This window comes from Alosa pseudoharengus, unplaced genomic scaffold, assembly GCF_046254945.1.
Source record: "Alosa pseudoharengus isolate Yale_2024_CS ecotype anadromous, Long Island Sound unplaced genomic scaffold, YU_APseudo_1.1 YU_APseudo_1.1_scf_2, whole genome shotgun sequence".
In the NCBI taxonomy this organism is placed as follows: Eukaryota; Metazoa; Chordata; class Actinopteri; order Clupeiformes; family Clupeidae; genus Alosa; species Alosa pseudoharengus.
In genome coordinates, this window is record NW_027468663.1 from 50,125,632 (window position 1) to 50,138,295 (window position 12,664).

Sequence of the window (12,664 nt, forward strand, 5' to 3'; positions counted from 1 at the left end):
TTTTCTAAAAAAATGTTCAGTACGTTTCAAAATTACTGAAATCTGAACATCATAAAATTAGGTAAAAATTCTATTTTAATTTTGTTGAAACGTTTTTTTACTAGAAGGATTTTGGAAATCTGCACAACTGCTCAAATCATAGACTGTATAAATCAATGCACAGCAGAAACCAGTTGAGTCCAAAACACAGGAAGTTATAAACAGCTGAGCGAAACGTCACTACCAACAACAGGAAGTACGTATGGTAACTAACACTGAGCGGCCAGTTCAAGAAACCCAGCAACAACAACGAACATGCCAAGAACATAGAAGAAGTTTCAATGGGTCAGTCAGTTGTGGTTGATAAAAATGTGGTTGATAAAAATTTAGTTTGACGCGGAATCCTGTAAACAAATACAATCGATGCCCTTATGGAAAACTAGATATAAATTGTTTGTTACGAACGCTACCCTATTAGTTCTAGGTAGCCTAACTGTTTGGTAGCATATAGGAAACTACTCTAATTCTATGACTGATTGTCATCGATGTGATAATTGTTCTGCACCGATAGAAAATGTATCATAACTTTTTAAATTATGGCCATCAGATATTATGACGTTAAACTTAGGCTACTGTGGCAAATGCTAACGATACGTCAACAAATTGCATGCACGTTAGCTTACATGTTCATACAATACAGTAGCTTCTAACATAAAAATAAACTCGTCCATATTAATCATTTGATTGCGTGACCAACGCTGTAACTTTAGCCTAATCAGTCTGAATCACTGTTTGATACTATTGACCTGTAGGTGCAATTCTGTCTATCTGTCATAAAGTGTTGACGTTATTTCTCTTCTAACCTTCCTGTCTGCCGTTAACATTACGACTGGCTTAGTCTGATCCATAGCTCGACCGATTGCTACCTCTAACAGCTAACACATATTTTATTTTTGATGTCAGAATTGGGCTACCCTGGTTTTCTGACGTTAATTAGATATGGCTGATAAAGAGCTTTGCCTTATCGACAAGAACATATCCAGGTAAACATTTATATTTCTAAGACACATCTGGTCTTGTCCATCTCTACTTGACATGTGGCCTATCATGTTCAGTTGTCCACTCTTCCCTTGTGTTTTCAATGTTTGGCTAGCTACATTTGTCTAATTCAGTTTACTTCTTGTATGAGATTTGCATGTGGTTTTGAAGTTGTGAAAGTAGAGATGCTAGAATCATTTACTGAAACTCATGGTAATAGCATTCCTGTATCTTACTTGTCTAATTAGATTAACATAATCTTAATAATGTGTATTCTTTTATGTGTTTAGCTTATTAGATGTTCCACTGAATCCCAACGTTACAATATTGAATCTTCACTGTAACCGTATACCAAAAATTGAGGGTTTGATTGAAGCTTGGCAGCTGCGACATCTCGACCTGTCATCGAACCGCATCACAGAAATCAGTGGTTTAGATAATCTCTCCTCCTTACGCACCCTAAACATATCTTGCAATTTAATCACAAAAGTTGAAGGTGAGCCCTTGGTACTTCTGAAAGAATACTGCTTTGCCAGAGCTTTCCAATTGTCCTCAGATATTTGCTCAAAGTACATGTATAACTGCCAACATCAATGCAAGATACACTTTTTGAAATTTGCTTTCAAACAAGAATGTACCCTGTCCCTGACATGTTCTTCCCATCTTTTAAGGTCTAGAAGTGTTAATAAATCTCACCAGACTGAACTTGTCTTATAATCGCATTTGTGACCTTACAGGTAAGATTCAACCAGACTCAATAAACTAGTATTAACAGCAAAAAGTCTTATTTGTTTTTTGTCTCCCATTGCAAAACTGTGTAAATTGGCCACATAGTGCCACTTGTAGACCCCTGATGAGTAAAAAACACAGAGATTAAGTGAAGCCAGGTGCTGTAACCAGCATATTTTATTTTTGTGCATGTTTTAACCTATGTAACTGTAACTAACAATATTGCTTTGTATCTTTGACTAAAATGTGATAAAATAATGAATGTGCAGGCTTCAGCAAGACTCCCTTTAAAGAAGGTACTGTATCTGTTGCCCACAGGGCTGTTCTGTCTCCATGGGTCAGGGTATCAACTGAAGCGCCTCCAGCTTCAGGGCAACCACTTGGACAACATTAATCATGTACTGCAGTGCCTGGTGGGACTGCAGAATCTTAAAGATGTTACTCTCAGGGATGACTGTGTTCAAAATCCTCAAAACCCAATCTGTGCTCTCTCAGGTATGCCAATACTTTTTTAACCTGGGTAGTAGTGGGTACACATGCCTAGATTATGTGTGTTCATGTGAGGTGTTGTTTCCCTGCAGGGTACAGGGATACGGTCTTAGAATCCCTGCCTCAAGTGTTCACCCTAGATGGTGTCGACCGATTTGGAAATCCCGGAGAGGACAGCCCCACTGACATCCCTGGCCTTGAGGACTTCCTTCAGTACCTGTTACACACAGATGCCGATGTTGGTGTAAGAAGTGCAAAGGTCTGATCTGCTATTTTCATCTTCCTATTTTTTTTGGCAGCTTAACAGTGTTGGCCAGTTAAATACATCAGATTTCCGATACCTGAATTCCAATAATGGACTCCATAACTGTTTTGTTTATTTCCTCTCCATAGACAAACAGGCAGGCTGGCGGACCCCTTAGTGTGGCCCAAACCGATGAGGTCCCGGCCCAGTTTGGAGAGAGGAATGAGCCTGCCAGAGGACCCAGAGCTCCAGCAGCTGTCAAATCTGGCCCAGTCACTCCAAGTTCTGCCTCCAGAAACCATGGCAACGAGCAGCGCATTAAGAAACTGGAGCAGCAGGTGTCCCAGCTCTTGCAGAAGGTAGGTCATTGAGTTTGAAATGAGGAGAAATTTATGATTTTTTTTGTGAGTAGTTTTATGTCCCTCTGTTTCTTGAAGTTAGAAATATGGCTGTAATAGAATGATCGAGATTTGAGAATAAGTCAGGTCTCTCCCATTTCCAATAAATCCTTGTTCTATTATCAAAAATCTGTTTCTTTCTACCATGACCATCAGGGTCTTCGTTTATTTATAATATCAAAATCAATATATAAGAGAGAGATTTTTTTCCCTTTAAAAACTGTGTATTTGATCATGTCTTCTGATTAAACTTTAGCTGGATCAGTCTATTACACTGAAGACTTGTCAACCAGTAAGCCAATAAAGTGAATGCAAATAAATCCGATCTTACTGTTATGTAAGGTGCCTGAGAGAGGTGTGTCCATCTCCAGCCCTCCTGTGGTCCTGAGAGCAAAGAGGGACACAGATCTGACCTCTGAGAGCGACTGTGACAGCGTGAAAGAGAACCGACGAAACTCAAAGATCCCGAAGCAGACCAGGAGCTCCCCAGGGAAAAAAGCCCACAAAGCCACGAGAGCCAAACCCTCACACAGGTACCCAGGCCATCGGTTCTGCTGACACATAGAATGACTAGTTTGAGGGTGATAATGTATCTCTAAGGTATTATATGATTATTGCTGCACTTAGCGATAATGAAATGTTTATACACACAACCAGCATCAGCATGTTACATCCACATCCTTTCTTCAAAGACTAGGCTTGCATGGTCTCTTTTCTTCATTGAGCACACCTCCTGCCATGCTCACCACTGATATACGAGTTTACAGCAAGCTACAGTTGTTCATTTTGCGGACGAACAGCCATGTTCGTCAGCTTAGTTTGTGTACAAAGTTATTGTTGTGCAGTATTTGTTACACAGTGGCTCTTAGTGTATAAATGAAAACCTGACACAAATGTGCAAGGAATGGTGATTCTCTTTTGTGACCTGATCTACTTATTGAACTTGACCTGTTTATGCAGTTTGTGGAGATTCAGTAAATAGAAACAGATGGTGCTCTCTTTCCCCAGCCTGAGCCTGCTGCACAGGGAGAGTATACTGGATATATCCTTTGTGCCTGCAGCCTGACTAGATGAAGTCGCCAGGCACCTGACTCCCCTCACTCATGAAAAATGACTGTCATTACACTCAACCCCACTGTCTGGTGTACTAGAGAGGATAATTCTTTTTTAATGAAGATACATTGCTTGAACCCTCCAGTAGAGGATGAAATAGATTGACATTTGTTATTATATTAATGGTCACCTAAATTAAATAAAGCACATCTGACTAATTTCACAGCGGGCTGGCTGCCTGTGTCCGCTATCTGATTAAAGAAATCAATTCGTCTCATTCTCCGGAGTCAGAGAAACAGCCACTCTGACTCATCTGGCTTATCTGACAAGATGCACCCTAATTCAGTGTCATATTACCAATGCACATATAAACAATACATGGCATTATCTGTGTATTCATTCTGATGTATAACTACTGGATCTTGTGGTTAGAGACACCAGTTTTTAAAAGGTTTGGGTACCAATATCCTGAGCACTCCCTTTCCTTTGGTTTCTTTGCCGATGCATTTTGACACTTAAAATCCCGGAAATATGGGCTGTGCTGAAGATTATGTCAGTAAATCACCATTGTCTGCTTTGTGTGAAGCTTTCATTTGTGACCTCAGCATTGATTTATGTTGGGGTATTGCCTTGGCAAAAAAAAAAAAAAAAAAACGTCACACACATTCGCACCATCGCCAGCAGCTGTTAAAATGTCAGGTCTTTTTGTCGCTGTGTTCCATAGTGATTCAGATACGCATAAATCCAGCTCCTCAAAGTTTCCCGTGGGTCAGAAGAAGAGGCAAGAGGTCCATTCATCATCCCCTGGGATGACCAGGAAGGGCCTGAAAAGTACAGCACCCAGGGAGGCAGCTGAGCGGAAATCAAGCAAAGCCGAGGAAGAGACCTACAGGGTATGCAGGCAACTTATGACATGGGATCGGGTGGAATTTTCCTATCACCAGAGAATAGATCACCCTGGATACAAAGTATGAATTGTTCACTGTGTGTGTGTGTGTGTCTGTGTGTGTGTGTGTGTGTGTGTCTGTGTGTGTGTGTGTGTGTGTGTCTGTGTGTGTGTGTGTGTGTGTGTGTGTGTGTGTGTGTGTCTGTGTGTGTGTGTGTGTGTGTGTGTGTGTGTGTGTGTGTCTGTGTGTGTGTGTGTCTGTGTGTGTGTGTGTGTGTGTGTCTGTGTGTCTGTGTGTGTGTGTGTGTGTCTGTGTGTCTGTGTCTGTGTGTGTGTGTGTGTGTGTCTGTGTGTGTGTGTGTGTGTGTGTGTGTGTGTGTGTGTGTCTGTGTGTGTGTGTGTGTGTGTGTGTGTGTGTGTGTGTGTGTGTCTGTGTGTGTGTGTGTCTGTGTGTGTGTGTGTGTGTGTGTCTGTGTGTGTGTGTGTGTGTCTGTGTGTGTGTCTGTGTCTGTGTCTGTGTCTGTGTGTGTGTGTGTGTGTGTCTGTGTGTGTGTGTGTGTGTGTGTGTGTGTGTGTGTGTGTGTGTGAGCTGTGTGTGTGTGTGTGTGTGTGTGTGTGTCTGTGTGTGTGTGTGTGTGTGTGTGTGTGTGTGTGTGTGTGTGTGTGTGTGTGTGTGTGTGTGTGTGTGTGTGTGTGTCTGTGTGTGTGTGTGTGTGTGTGTGTGTGTGTGTCTGTGTGTGTGTGTGTGTGTGTGTGTGTGTGTGTGTGTGTGTGTGTGTGTGTGTGTGTGTGTGTGTGTGTGTGTGTGTGTGTGTGTGTGTGTGAGCTGTGTGTGTGTGTGTGTGTGTGTGTGTGTGTGTGTGTGTGTGTGTGTGTCTGTGTGTGTGTGTGTGTGTGTGTGTGTGTGTGTGTGTGTGTGTGTGTGTGTGTGTGTGTGTGTGTGTGTGTGTGTGTGTGTGTGTGTGTGTGTGTGTGTGTGTGTCTGTGTGTGTGTGTGTGTGTGTGTGTGTGTGTGTGTGTGTGTGTAGGCTATCGTGGAGGAACGTGACCAGGAGAGGGAGCGGCGTTGGAAGGCAGAGCAGGCGGTGAGAAAGCTGACAGAGCAGCTGAAGAGCCTGCAGACTCGCGCCAGTGAGGAGAAGGACCTGCAGAGCATGGCTCTCCACACCACAGACAGGTACACACACACGCACGCACGCACGCACAGACAAGGCAACAGTCACTCTGCAAATACATGCACACACACACACACACACACACAGACACACATACATATGGCTGCAAGTTTATGATGGATGCATAGTTTAAGACTAGAACTAGCAAAGACAAAGCAAAGACATCCAAAAGTAAAAAGAAAAAGGAAAAATGCTTAATGACCCTGAAAGGATGAAGAACCTCAGCCTTGCCCTCCTCCTCTTTCTGCCTCTCCATGGAGACAGACAGACAGACAGACAGTCTCCTCCTCAGGCTTCTTTGCTGTTAGAACAGTCTTTCATTCCTTGACCTCACTACCCCCATGCTTGCAACGAGAGGTTCTGGCAGTGGGCACTAAAAAATGCCAGTTGTTAATGGTGCAATGTTAATGAATTGAATTGAATGCTCTATAAAGTGAAAGGCAGTGGTTTTCTAAGCCAGTTTGATAGACTTGTCAAATAAATTAGCAGTTGCGCTCCAATTTTTCTTGCAATGTCAAAAGATGGAATATTTTCTTTAGACTGTATTGAAAGCCACTGAAATCTATTTCAAAACTGTTTCGACCTCACAGATCCCCCTCACCTGCTATTATGTTTTGTTCTCTTCTCTTGTCACACACTTTTTCTCCTCTCTATCTCTTTTTGGTCGTTTACCATGTTCCATGTGCTCTCATTACTCACATCGTTTTGCTCTCTGTACAGCTTTGTCAGATGTTGTCAACATCTTTGTAATTATTTCCATTTACGTGAAACACAAGCTCGATCATAAGCTGTAAATCCAGCCCCGCTGGAACCTTTTGGCAGTAAATAAAATGAAAGAGCTTACTTGGCAGCCTTGTTCTACCTCTAAGAGTTATTTTGCCGTCTGTAGTCGTCGGTTATTATTATGTCTGAGTTTTAATTGGCACAGGTCTGGATAGACCACGGATGGAATACTTATGGGTATAATTATCCATAATCAACCTCTCCCAGTGTCCCAATCACCCGGTGTGGAGATGACGGGGCTGAAGCGCCTTGTGCAAATGGATGCCTGTTTCTTATTAGACGAGATAGGGGACAGCGGGGCCGTCTCGGTGTTCTGCAGAGCATCACCCCCCCAGCAACCCGACACCCCCACCGCCCACCCCCAAATGGCGATAAATCGTAATTATGATGGAAATTAAATCTGTGGTGACAGGCATATGTCCTCAGCGACGCATGAATCTGCCGTAATTGCCACCATCACCTTGGCTGCATCCCCCTGCTAATGACTTTGTGCCCTGACAGTCAGTAGGGTCAGTGCTTTTAACAGTTTCCAGGCCTGGCAAAATGGGATTTTTAAGAAGTCTGCATAACTACTTTTGAATAAAGTATTTCCATTTCACATCAGGTCTGCATTTCACCCACACTCAGTCTCAGTTTCAGACTTTATGTAAATGTTGAATTTGGAAGTTGTAATTTTTCTGTCAGGCCTTCCCACGTTTGGGAAAACGAGGGCAATGCAGATTTGTGCCTCTCTTAGTATTTATGAAAAATGATCTCACTCCAGTCTTTAAATAAACTACACTTCATTAATTATCCCACCGACATCAAGTCTTATTTAATCAAAACTAATCCTCACAAGCCCATAATTAGTGTTTTAATTAAGACAGTTTTAGAACGCAGACTTCAGTCATCACTCAAAATTAATAAGTAGCAGTTAATCAACGTAGAAGTGTACTGTGTAAAAAGATAGATGGGTGATCACTGACATCTCAGCATCACTCTTTCTTCCACACACACACAAACAAAGAGATGCTCATGCACTCAAAGATACACACCCCTCCATCTCTCTCTCTCTCTCCCCCCCCCCCTCTCTCTCTCTCTCTCTCTCCCTCCCTCCCCTGCCCTGCCCTGACCCTCTGTCTGGCTGCGTCTCCTCCGGCAGGCTGAAGGAGTCGCTGCTGAAGGAGCGCTCGGAGCGCTCGACCCTGCAGGCCAGGGTGGAGGATCTGGAGGAGCGGCGGCGCGACTGGGCAGCCCAGCTGGACCTGGCGCGGGGCCGAGAGGACCAGCTAAAGAGGGCGCTACGCAGCCTGGAGGACCAGGTGTCCCAGGCAGAGGCTCTCCGGGCCCAGCAGCAGGCCGATGAGGTACCGGAGCCCTTGGTCCCATAGCTAGCCTAACAACAGACCCGCAGGCCTGTGGGACATCCAGACCACCAAGGTTTACATTCACAGCCAGGTGTAGACTTTAGTAGTACTCCTAGCCTGAACACAGTTTCAGTTTAGAAGAGGTAGTTCTGTAGCCTACTCTGGAGGCCTAAATTAAGTTGTTGCAGTAGAATTCAGTAACATTAGCAAAATTGCCTTTGATGACCAAAAGTTAAACATGCCCTCACTTAATCAACAGTTTATTTAGACAGTCCCTACATATATTAATTTGACAGCTAACTGCACACAATGTTCCTGAGGCTTAATTGTATGAAAACTAGGTTGCAGCTTGTTGTCTACCTTACTAAAAATGCATTGCTTGTTTTCTATAGCAACAGAATGCAGTTTTTACTTTAAATTAAATTTATTTTAATTGTCTTTGAATTCATTCTGATGCTACATATATGGAGAATGGCATTTCTGATATTGCCGAATTCCTGGTAGTAGGCGCATGACCCTTTTTTGCTTCTGACCTAATGATAAAGGGGAACTTTCATAGTCTATCTTAAAGTTCCAAGTTGGTCTGTTGAACTAGCCCATACAGTACTCCTAGTTCCTGTGTATAAAATATGGGAACAAAATAATTCAAACCAGCGCACAATTTTACTAAAATGAGAACATGATTTGATCAGCCTCTCAATATGAAAAAAAAATCTTGCATTGACCACTCCCAGGCTCCGTAGAATCCAGTAATATCAGCTGGGATGGATATGGGACAATTCATGATTCAGAGATAGTTTAGTCCATATTGGAGTCGAACTAACTTCAGTAACTAACTAACAATACAATGTCAATTTTAAATGTGTTTGTAAATGCATACATACATCTTACAGTACAATAGGTATACCATTGTGGCTACCTCATATAGCTGTGAACTTTGTGAACTCCTTCTTTTTCAGATGAGGCGTAGTAAAGAGCTAGAGAACAGGGCTGCTGCTCTCAAGAGGGAGGTGGAGATCCTTAGGGCATCACTACGTCAACAAAAGGACAAAGTGCAACAGCTGCATGAACTTCTGGTATCCAGAGAACAGGTCCACAGGTACATGATGGTTTGAATAGCTGTGAATGACCACTGTCTTTCTTGCTGGCGGCCAGGACACTCAAAAGCACCTCAGGGGGTCCCAAAGCCTTCCTGTGTCATTCCTGATCAGATAAAATCAGCAAACATTTGACCTGTCCTTTAAAGAGATAAGATAAGCATTATACAGTGAAGTCAAATAAAGCTGACAGAGACAATCTAATACAATAGAGGATTAGTTATACCAATTACATTCTGGTTGCCCAGTCGTCCTGAAGATTTACACCTCCAAAGCACTCTGTTGCTTCCCTTATTCCATAATAGTTGTGACCCTAGTATCTCCTAATTAGAATAAATCAGGTTGAAGATAATCAAGACTTTCTGCCTCATCACATCTTTATTACCGCCTCCCCTCTCCTGCCCTTCCCCCGCTCTCTCTCCCATTGATGTCATAACCATGCAGGAAGGAACTGGAGTCGCGGCTGCTCCCTGACAGCTCTCAGTTTCGAGAGGCGGTGGGAAAGGAGGTGGCTCTCACAGAGCAGAGGCATGAGCACACGCAGGCTGCCCTCGCGGGCAAACTGGAGGAGGCTCGAAAGCAGTATACCGCCCTGGAGGATGAGTTTCGCATGGCCCTGACAATTGAAGCAGGGCGCTTCAACGAGGTAATGCTCTCCATGACTTGCTTCTCTAGATCATGCGCCATCACAACAACATCATACCACAATCAGTGGTGAAAGACCAAGGCCAGATAAAGCTGCTCAAGATTTCCTACCTGTCTCCTGTCTGCCAGGTGAAGACTGCGTTCGACCACGCCAGCAGGGAACTGTCCGATCTAAAGGCATCACTGACTCAGACCCAGCAGAAGGAACAGAAGTCTGTGGCTCTGGTACAGGAGCTCACCACCATGGTGAGGGAGCAGAAGGAGCGCATTGCGGAGCTCACCAAGTCCCGAAAAGAGGCCGTCACTGAACTCAAGGTAAGGAACATGAAGACATGGAGCACCTCTCAGTCCCACTCTTGTCCCTGTGTCCTTAATTTATATCCAGTGAGTCTCGAGAGGTTACTGTCTGTTACATAAGATTTTATGAATGTAGGAAAGTTTGTGTTTGTTATTCAGCAACAACATGCAATGTATCTCCTGAAGGTTTTGGGTCTCCCTGGGAAATTACCATTGTGATAGTGTTGAGATTTTTGCTGTTGCATCATGGTGACTGACAGTGTGGTTACTGGTGTCTGTTGTAGTCTCGCATCCAGTCTCTGGAGGAGGCAGCAGAGGGTGACCGGCGTCTCGGCTTGCAGGTGGAGCTTCTTAAGAAGGACAAGGCCAAGCTGGTCGCCCAGGTCTCCGCACAGGAGTCTGTTATCGATGGTCTCCGATCTGAGAGGAAGCTCTGGGGACAGGAGCTGGCGCAACAGGGTATGATGTTCCAGTTTCGAATATTGGTCATATTTGCAGCTAGAAACACTTTACAAGTATCTTCAAGGACTTGTTTATGATGGTGAAGCTTGAAAATGTGGTTGCTTCATTTGCTTCAAGCTTACCAAAGGCCTGTAATCAGATGTGTTTCTTTTGTTTGTAACCTCCCACACACACTTACAGGGGCATCTTTAGCCCAAGACAGAGGCCGTCTGGAGGCAAAGATTGAGGTTCTCTCCAGTGAGTTGGAGACGCAGAAGAAACAGAATGAGCGAGACAGTGACGCACTGAGGATTAAAACCAAGATTGTGGACGATCAGACAGAAACTATCCGCAAGCTCAAAGAGGTAAAAATGTGGCCTCAGCTTGGTTCTTTGTTTTGTTTTTGTGTTTTTAAGTGTATGGCAGTCTCCCATTCCTTACTGTAGTCACTTGCCATGACTGAAGGGAACAGATAAATTGTCTTTTCAATTCAATTGTCGGTTTTCCTTGCTATTCCATATTGCCTCGGTAGACTCCATATATCCAATGACTTTCACCACGATTTCTCTGCTCTCTGTCTCTCCTCCAGGCACTGCAGGAGCGTGATGAGCAGCTGCGTCAGCAGCGCGAAGACAGGGCCCAGGCAGAGCGGCGCTTCCAGCAGAGGCTGCAGGAGGAAACGGCGCCGGTAGTGCAGCTCCGAGACCGTCTGGAGCAGCTCAGCCTCCGCAAGGAGGAGCTCAAGCAACAGCTGGAGGATAAGGAGGCTGAGCTGGACGAAGTCAAAGAGGCTTACAGGTATCTGCCTTCATGGTCATCATAGTGACTAAAGATAAGGGTCGGATATACAGATACCAGCTGTAATCATTTCTCACCAAACTTTTTTGTAGCATGCAATTTTATAGAACATTAGGCAATACTATGTGTATGTGTTACCTTAAGAGTCTATTTCTAATGATGACTATTTTAAAGACAGTTTTTTTAAAGACAGTTTGCATTGAATATTTACTGTACATCCTTTTTACCCTGGCAGGGCTTCTAATAACAAATGGCAAGAAAAGGCTGGCTTACTCACCAGGCTTGAGACTCAGGTGAAACGCATGAAGGAGAATTTTGACTCCAAAGAGAAAACCCTGCTTGAGGACAGAGACAAAGCTTTGCAGGCTCACAAGTAAGATCTAAGGGTGTTACAGAGTCACCGTAGTTGCACTAGTGCATCATTTTCAGCATGAGTATAATATTCTATATGAGGATAGTACATTGTAATCAGTCTGGCCTTCTGTTTTGTTTAACAGAGGTGTTTTAGAGAAGTTGCGAAAGGCAGATGATGCCTTTCGGAGACAGCTGGAGACTCTTCAGGCCTCCCATCAGACTGAGCTCCTGCACCTCATCAGTGACAAACAGAAACAGATTGAGGTGGCCAATCACAAGGTGAATTACTGCTTCAAATAACTATAAAATGTGGCATTTATTTCCAGTAAAGCAATTGCACATATGACTTGACTTTTAAAAAGGTACTGCAACGTTTTCTTAAGTGTTTGGTGTTCTGCAGGTGATTGAAGTGGAGGAGGAAATGAGACAGCTATTGGAGGAGACCGAGATTAACAAACGGTTAATGGAAGAGAAAATGAAACGTCTCACCAGCGTATTGAAGGAATTCTGACCTCAAATATTACAATATCAAATTTGTGATGCTTCTGTTTTGCACTATGTAATTGTTATGTTATGAGGTGTAGTAGTGTTGTATCATAGGTGTGGTGTCAGTTAATTTAATCATGTCTTGGATGTGTATTGTCTACTGTAACCTGTTCTGATGAGTGATTGTGTACGTATATTGTGTATTAAATGTCTTTTACATTTCTCATGAAAACACCAGCAACCAGTTTTGTTTGTCTAGGAAAATGGGGACTACATCTTGCATGAAATAAAGTAGGCTATATGGCCTGTCAAAAACTCGCAAGACCTTGGCAATCATTCACCGCTAACATGCTGGCTGGCTGGGACCATAGGCTGGGACAGGTGGTCAGGAGGGTTCTTGGTTGCCATGGTAATTGTAATCTAACG

The 12,664-nt window shown here is 43.6% G+C and overlaps 1 protein-coding gene across 2 annotated transcripts; it reads left to right on the top strand.

Annotated features, from left to right (window-relative positions):
- Window positions 1–252: 252 nt before the first annotated feature.
- Window positions 253–12,513, top strand: lrrcc1 (leucine rich repeat and coiled-coil centrosomal protein 1). Of its 2 annotated transcripts, XM_076296056.1 has the most exons (20): window positions 253–324; window positions 943–1,022; window positions 1,308–1,513; window positions 1,689–1,754; window positions 2,065–2,241; window positions 2,328–2,494; window positions 2,629–2,838; window positions 3,220–3,410; window positions 4,655–4,823; window positions 5,845–5,993; window positions 7,916–8,120; window positions 9,080–9,219; window positions 9,662–9,863; window positions 9,992–10,177; window positions 10,444–10,618; window positions 10,802–10,965; window positions 11,190–11,398; window positions 11,634–11,771; window positions 11,896–12,031; window positions 12,153–12,513. In XM_076296056.1, the coding sequence occupies exons 2-20, from the start codon at window positions 979–981 to the stop codon at window positions 12,261–12,263; spliced, it is 3,045 nt and encodes a 1,014-aa protein (XP_076152171.1). In that variant the 5' UTR covers window positions 253–324; window positions 943–978; the 3' UTR covers window positions 12,264–12,513. The 2 variants fall into 2 exon arrangements, with proteins under 2 accessions (XP_076152171.1, XP_076152172.1); XM_076296057.1 differs by lacking the exon at window positions 253–324 and having other exon boundaries at window positions 680–1,022.
- Window positions 12,514–12,664: the final 151 nt, after the last annotated feature.